The sequence below is a fragment of the Hippocampus comes genome, unplaced genomic scaffold, assembly GCF_001891065.2.
Source record: "Hippocampus comes isolate QL1 unplaced genomic scaffold, H_comes_QL1_v1.1 scaffold277, whole genome shotgun sequence".
In the NCBI taxonomy this organism is placed as follows: Eukaryota; Metazoa; Chordata; class Actinopteri; order Syngnathiformes; family Syngnathidae; genus Hippocampus; species Hippocampus comes.
This window is the reverse complement of record NW_017805365.1, coordinates 35,225-43,125: the sequence shown is the minus strand read 5'-3', so window position 1 is coordinate 43,125 and position 7,901 is coordinate 35,225. Positions and strand designations below refer to the sequence as shown.

The 7,901-nt window shown below is 57.2% G+C and overlaps 1 protein-coding gene across 1 annotated transcript in view; it reads left to right on the top strand.

Moving 5' to 3' along the window:
- Positions 1-6,472: 6,472 nt before the first annotated feature.
- The window catches only part of olig2 (oligodendrocyte lineage transcription factor 2), a 1,764-nt gene continuing 335 nt past the window's right edge, over positions 6,473-7,901 (top strand). The window contains exons 1-2 of the mRNA XM_019871910.1: positions 6,473-6,722; positions 7,349-7,893. Coding sequence (XP_019727469.1) covers positions 7,362-7,893 — 532 coding nt within the window. The 5' untranslated portion in view covers positions 6,473-6,722; positions 7,349-7,361. The remainder of the gene's footprint in view (positions 6,723-7,348; positions 7,894-7,901) is intronic.

Genomic DNA, 7,901 nt, shown 5'->3' with positions numbered 1-7,901 from the left:
AGGGGGGTGGCCGTTTGTTGGCGCCCCCCTGGTTGAAAAAAAAAAAAAAAAAAAAAAGCTGTGGTGTCACTTTAAACGCCGTCATTAAAAAAAAAACCAAAAACCAAGAACAACTTGAGCTGCTTAATACGTTGAATAACATATTTTGGGAGCACATCCAAAGGTGTCGCTTTGCGACCGGCCATCAGACAACCCAAGACAAGATTGCCCCACGACCCCACGAGACATTTTGAATTCCTCGGGGACGGGGTGGTCCTGACGATCGTTTTGAAAAAGGAAGCCGCGAGATCGCTAGATGGAGCTTTCCCGAAGCGATCTGCGTCAAAATGGCCAAAGAATTGAACGAGTTGGAAAGCAAAAAGTGTGAAAGCCGGCTTCTGCGGAGCAAGTCCACCCGCAGTTGCCGGCCATCTGCCATGAAATTCACCCCCCAAAGGGAGGCCTTTGACTCGGCTACGTCGTCACCGGAGAGGAGGCCCAAAGCGCTCGGCCGAGCTCGAGACATTTTGAATTCCTCGGGGACGGGGTGGTCCGACGATCGTTTTGAAAAAGGAAGCCGCGTCAGGCGGGCGCCTTTGCGCCGGAGAGCGGCTTGACGACCAGCGGATGCATTTCAAACGGCTCATCGGCGGCTGAGAAAAGGGGCGGCCGGCTGGAAGAACCTTCCGGCTTGTGCCGCCCACCGGAACAAACACCCGCGCGCGAGAGCGCTCCGGAACGCTCACGGAGATAGCAAGGGGTGTTTTTGTGGAAGCCCGACTGTCGCTTTGACTCCACAAGGACTTTGTTGTCCTTCCCTTTGAATGTGACTTGAACCTCTGCTCGTCTTGCCTTGTCCCGCGCGTGCGTTTGTTTGAGTGAGTGAATGCGTGTTGACCATCGAGATGTCATGCCACATGCCGATCACTTTGCAGCCGCCACCAATTTACTGCTAATCCGTGGGCCCGTGTTCTCTGGACTGTGAAAATGGGGGCCGGCGGGCAAGCGGGTGGGCGGGCGGGGTGTGTGTGTGTGTGTGTGTGTGCGCGTGCACGCGCATGACATGTGCCACGCCGGGAGTTAATGGGGCGGGTGGCGGGTGTTGGACAAACGAGGTTATGTTATGTCGTCGCGCACAATCAGCGATGGTGAAATTGGACACGCAGACACAAAAAAAAATGTGTGTGAAAGATGGCCGCCCCCCCCCTCCTCCCTTATGAATATGCTAATCCTCGCTTAGCATAGCTTGTTAATTAATGAGCCACAATGGCCCGCTTCTTCGTCTCGCTCTTGTCGCGCTCGCACACTGACACCATTGGAGCATACTTTCAGTGTCATCAACGCCGGCTGTGTTTAGCGTTTAGCCGCCGCCGGCCCGCCCGCGCTGGCGACGCCACAAAGCGCGGCTGTTAGCGTGGGCCGGGTATTAACCTACATAACACCAAGTGGACAACAAAAGACAACAAAAGCCGTCGGCCGGGACCCACCTCGCGGGGACAACGTGCCGCCCTTATTGAGCCGATCGTTAGCCTCGTGCTAATGAGGAAGGCTACAATAGCGACAATGTTGTTTGTGGCGTGCGACTGCTAGCGTCAGCTTTGACTCCACAATCGCGACATTGGCATCAAAGCAACAGCAATCGACGAAAGGCGTCATCCGCACTCGAGGGAAGCGCAAACTCAAAACGACCCGCTAGCGGGAGTAGCGTGAACATGGGCGCGGCGAGCCCCAAAGTCACGCCCGGCTAACAACGGCAGCGTGAGTCTGAATTTGAGCTTAACACTTTGCGTTTGAATTATTATCTCAATCGGATGCGAATCTCATCCAAGTTCTCGTTCTCTTTTGAAGTTTTGTATTGGAAGAGAGGATCACTGAGGCTCATTTATGCTGAATTAGCATTTGAACTGATTTCAGCTACGTTAGCTCAATTAGCCTTTTAGTTTTAGTTAATGGCAGGTTAGTGGTCTTTCTTTTTTTTTTTGGGGGGGGTCACTCTGACATTATGAGAGGACCTTTTGACCTCTTTGATCTTTGTCGTGATTTAGCGTCGCCATGGTGGTTTTGTCCTGGTGTCATCAGAGTGTCATTTTTCGCCAAATTAGCGCTGCGCTTTGGAGCATCCGCGTTTTCACATCAGTGTGGTGGTTTCGTTTTGGGGAAATGGGGAGAAAATTGAGACAAATGAACTTTGCCCTTTGAAGTCATATCGTTTTAAGGTTCACACGGTGCTCAAATTTGCGGCGTCAGTTCGCGATGATTTAGCATGTGGGTGGAGCTTCTGTCACATTGAAATTGTTTTCATTTCTTGGAAACCCAAATGGAGCTCGTGCGTTTGGTGGTGTCGTCGCAGCGTGGAAGTGAAGATCGTCGGGGAGATGATGAGGATGAGTGGCGATGAAACGGCTGCGTGGTGTTTCTCATTGGGAGCGACCGAGCGCCCCCAGAACCCGCCGGCCCCCACCTCGTGATAGGAGCCAACACCGCACGCCGTCTTATTGGCGCCCGCGTGCTAAACACACACGCACGGATTTGGAATCCATACAGTCAAAGTTACTGATACTTCGCAAACATATTTTCAAGGCGGGGGACACGCGGAACCGGTCGCCGGCCCATCGCAGGGCACGCGTCAAGCAACAACATGTGGGAGGAAGCCAGAGTACCCGGAGAAAAGCCACGCTGGGCAGGCTAGGTCTGGCTACATCTCTCTCTCGATCTATACGCACACACACTTTGTACATCCTGTATATTGATCTCCAGTCTGTTACTTTCTATACCTCCATTGGGGGTCAAAATATTAGGAACAGCCGTGAGCTACCGATTCAAATGACCAAGCAGGTGGACGTTTAATGAGAAACAACAAGTGTCCCACTCCGTTTAGTGTGTGTGTGTGTGTGTGTGTGTGTGTGTGTGTGCGTGCGTGCGTGTCCACTTCAGGGTGCTCAAGACTTTGAGGACCCCCACCCCCCTCCCTCTCCTCAAGTCAGGTCCTCGAGTCAATTGTCCGCCGGGCAACCGAGGTGAAGAACGATGACAAGATGGCAAGGTTTTCGCCTTGGATGGGTTGGGGGGGGGGGGGTGGCGCTCTCCTGGTAGGTGGTCATCCCTGACCCGCGCTCACCCCGCATCCTGCGGCCTTTCTCCGCCGCCTTGTCGCCGAGACCTCCCTGCTAATTAGCCCCCCAGGAGGTGCCAAACGCGTCCGTGTGACTCCGGCGTCGGCCGAGACGCCATTCAGGATTCCCCTTGGCGCCCCCCCCCCCCCCTGCCCCGCCGCCGCCCCTCTACATTTCATCACCGCCCCTCGGTTTTGTCTCGCTGTCTCCGTCCATCAATCTTGCCATTAGGCCCCCGAATTACGGAAACTTGCGGGACCGCCCCTTTACGGACCCCCTCCGCCCCCCTTCCCCCTCGTCTCATTAACCCCACCTGTTGCTGGCCACCGATGGCGGCCCCGCCTCCTGAACAAGATTGGGGGGGGCGGGGGGGGTGTAGCACTTTGGGTGGTATGTTTCCTGTGATGGGGGGGGGGCCACAAAGCCCCCTGTGTTCAGGCGAGCCCACGGGAGCTTGTTTTACAACAGGGGAGGGGCCGCCCTCAATGGGCCGGCGATGTGAACCGCCCCGGACCCCTTTCACGCTCGCAAACACCCCCAAACCCCTCCACCACACACCCCAACAGTCACCCCCTGATCCCGCAAGACACTAGCTTGCCAAAGACCCCCCCCAAAAAAAAAAAAAAATCAGCATCAGCTCACAGCACTTGATCGCCCAACGAACTTCCTATCAACAGACGACGCTTTCAAGGGAATGAATTGAAAATCACCCAAACCCGAACCCGAATTTGATACCCGACAGCCGTCCCCCGCCCTGAAATCTGCGAGGGAGCTTTTGAGCATTTCACCTTTGTGGGGAAGGTGGCCGAGGATGTCAAGGTGCAGTTTCACTCCGATCGGAGATGTCAACCTTGATGGCTTCATCCACTCACCAGCAATTTTCGTCATCGTTGAGCTTTGAATTGTCATCCGGTGATGTATTATTGGCGAGTCCGGAAGTGGGGCTGCCGCAAATATGCAGCAAAATGCAAGGTGGTTTGGGGGGGGCACGTGGAACCTGTTCTTGGCCAGAACATTTGCAGAGAAGTTGAAATTTCCATCTGGCTCACTCGCGGTTTTTGGCCAGCGGGGGGTCGGCCGCAAGCAGGGGGAGGCCCTTTGGGGCCCGGAATAGCCGTGCCAATATATTCATCCGCATGGCGCTCGGGCGACGGGCGGCGGGCGCCCGCTCCTCCCGCGACCCCGCCGGATCACAGAGCGCCTTGTCGAAACATTTGTAGCATTTGGCCAAAGCAAATCTCCGCCTGTTGAATTGAGGCGAGGAGCGACCGAGAACAAAGCCCCCCCCGGCCAATCCTCCAAAACAGCCCCTTATCCCCTCGCTCGCTCCCACACGGCGGCGCAAATCCCCTTTTTGCTGCGCCGGCGGGCCAGATGGGGCGGCGGGAAGAATGGGCCGAGCCGGCCCGCTGCCATTCAATTTGTCACGCTGTCTAAAGAGCTTGTAAGCTCTCCATTGGCGCGGGAACCCAAACGGGCCCCGACACTTAATTAGCTCCTAATAGTCGCCCCCCCCCCCACACACCCCCACCTCGGCGTATGGTTTTAAGCGTCGTTGCTCGGCGGATGCGCGAACGCACTTGGCGGTGCGGCCGGCAAACAAATGGCGCTCGAGCGCCAGAGAAACCAAAGAAACGGCAACGAGGCTTGACGGATTACTTTTTGTTGGCCCGTATTGTCGCTCTAAATCCCTTTTGTGTTTGTGTGTGTGTGTGTGTGTGGGGGGGGGGGGGGCTCCTTTGCCCATCTGGAACGGGAGCACTTCACCAAACTTCCACCCCAGAAACTCGGAGCACAGGATTTCAACCACGTCGCGGCTTTTCGGTTGCCGCGAGAACAACGACAGCGGCGCCCAAAGAAATGCCGGCTGCCAAATTCGCATTCGCATTGAGCCCTCGAAATGCGTTTTTTTGTCTTTCGGCTCGTCGAGCTTCAGCCGCGCAAAAAGCGGGCGGGGCCTTCCGCGGAACGGCTTTGGTTGGCGTTTCCAGATGATGTCATTGGAACGAGAGCGCCAGGGCCTCCCGGATTCCGGACAAGTTCGAAGCCCGAGAATCGGAATGAAAACTTGGCAAAAGGTTTTGGGCGAGGCCCCGCCAGCTGAAACATTTTGCTTTGCTTTCTTGCGCACGCCAACGGAGACGCGAAGCATGTTTTGCTTTGTGACCAACAGGTGGCGCTGTAGGGCTCTCCCTGCAGCTGCACACCTGTTGCGCGTTAGGTCATGATGGAGTGCTCGGGGGTCGGGTCATCGTTCGTTTGCCGCTGTCGTGTTTGTCGCGGTCACGTTTCGCTTCTTGATCGTTTTTGCTTCAGTCGCGGTTTTGGTTTGCGACTTTGGATTCTTTTTGTTCTCAGGATTTTGTTCGTTTCGGATTGAGTTCTCTCTGGATTTCATCAAGGTGAACAAAGGTGCGACTTTTCAACATTTTGCTTTTTTTCCCTTCCCTTTTTGGGGGAGGAGCGCGAACGACGACGACGATCTGTGGTCGTCTTTGCCTCGAGTCCGCGCCTGAGCCGTGGACCCCAAACGAGGGATTTCAACTCCAGACCGCACTTCCATCGTGGACCTGAAACCGGAGCCGAGACCTTCCGCCCGCGTCACGGTGAACCGGAGACCCGAGCCTTGTCGTTTTTGCTTCAGTCGCGGTTTTGGTTTGCGACTTTAGATGATTTTTTTTTTTCAGGATTTTGTTTGTGTCGACTTGGTTGCGACTTGAACTGAAGGCAAGCGCTAAGAAAAGAAAAGCCGATCCCAGCTCACTTCGCTGATGTTTTGACCGACCTGCCCGTTACCATGACAACCCGAAGTGGGCGTCTCGCAGCGAGGCCACCCCAAAAAAAAACGTTCAAGCAAAAGCCCTGAACCGTAATTTGAACAATTGAAAAGAAAAAAAGGGAAAAAAAAATGTCACTCATCAGTCGTGCGTGTCTCCTTTTTTTTTTTCTTTTTTTCAACACGTGAGCACAAATCAACATGACGCCGACTCGGGAAAGATTCGGAAAAATCCCCACGGGAGCTCTTGCCGCGTCCAAGACAACATGACAGTCGGAAGCCGACCGCTCGCTTCCAAAGTCGTCCTCGCAAAAGGCCGCAGCCGCCGCCGTCCTCGTCGCGGTCACGTGGCGACGCACCTCCGCGACCTCCACGCGCGGCGTCGCCGCACCCAAAACGTCGGGCGCGCCCGCCTCCGAACGGCACTTGGGCCAAGCGGGGGCAGGTGGGCCCGAGCGGCCCCTGCGAGTGCGCGCGCCTCAACTGAAGCGTTGGAGAGCTTCGTGCTCGCTCGCGCGCGTGCGCGACTTCACTTGGGATGCTGCCCCGCCCTCCCTTGGTCGGTTGCGCACACAGACTGAGTGTTGTTGTCCCGGTGACCCCCCCCCACTGTATAAAACGGCGCCAAGAGCCGGCGGCGCGTCACTGCGCCGCTTCTGCTGCTGCTGCTGCTGCTGCCCCGCGCGTGGAAGGACGTCCGCGTCGTCCGCGCGGTCCGCATCACGTCAAGCGGATTTCGCGTGAGCCCCCACCCCCGCCCCCACCCCTTCCTTTCCTTTTTTTTTTTACTTGATTTTTTTTTCGGGTGGCCTTTTTGGACCTTTCTGGGGAACTCGGCCCCCAAATAGACGAGGGTAAGTTCGGAGGAGCGCCCGCTTGCTTTTCGGGGAATGGGCGGCGAGCGCCGGGCGAGGCCCGCGGCGACCGAGTGCCGCCAAACCGGCAACCGGGACGACGGCGTCGCTTCCCAACGGACCAGTTTTGGTCTCGGTCGCAGTCGTTGGTTTCTGCGCCAAATAGCAAAACGTGTTCCACGTCTCGAGTTAATCGCGTCGTCCGCGGCGCACTGCGGTTTGCCGAGACGATGGCTTGCATCTTTCCGTTTTGACGAAAAAAAAAAAAAACCGAAACGAAACTCGTGACGAATATGAACGTCCCGTTTCTTGGCGTCCGAGAAACGGGGATCAAAAGAAAGCTTCGAGGGGGGGGGGGCACTTTTTCAATGAGGTGAAAGCGGGTTTTTTTTTTTTTCGCTGTGAAAACGGAACCACGTCCGCCACAGTGGGTTGGATACAAAATCGCAGGCTTTCAATTGATTTTTGGACACACACGCACACACACACACACACGCACACGCACACGCACACGCACACGCACACACACGGGCCGCAAGTTTCAGGAGCTGAGTCCGACTTTCGGACGCGACGGCGCACTCTCGGTGACCCGGTCGCACTGACGTCATGCGGTGTCGTCCCGACAGGTGCGCTCGCACGATGGAGTCGGACGCGAGCCGCGTGTCGTCGCCGGAAGCGGACGCCGCCTTCCCGTGCAGGCCTCGCCGCCCCGCGCACGGCTTCCCTGGCGCCGTGTCATCCACGCAGGGCGACTCGCCCGCGGCGGGGCCGCCGCATCTGCGCCACCATTTCCCGCGCCGCCGCCTCCGCCGCCTCCGCGGCCGCGACGACGACGACGACGACGACGAGGACGGCGACGCGGACGAGGACGCGGCCGCCGACGCGCTTTCGGCGGCCTCCAAGAAGGCGGAGCGCAAGCTGCTGTCGGAGCACGAGCTGCAGTCCATCCGGCTGAAGATCAACAGCCGCGAGCGCAAGCGCATGCACGACCTGAACGTGGCCATGGACGGCCTGCGCGAGGTCATGCCCTACGCGCACGGGCCCTCCGTGCGCAAGCTGTCCAAGATCGCCACCCTACTGCTGGCCAGGAACTACATCCTCATGCTCAGCTCGTCGCTGGACGAGATGAAGCGCCTGTTGGCCGACGTTTACGGCGCGGGCGCGGGGGCAGGCGCGGGG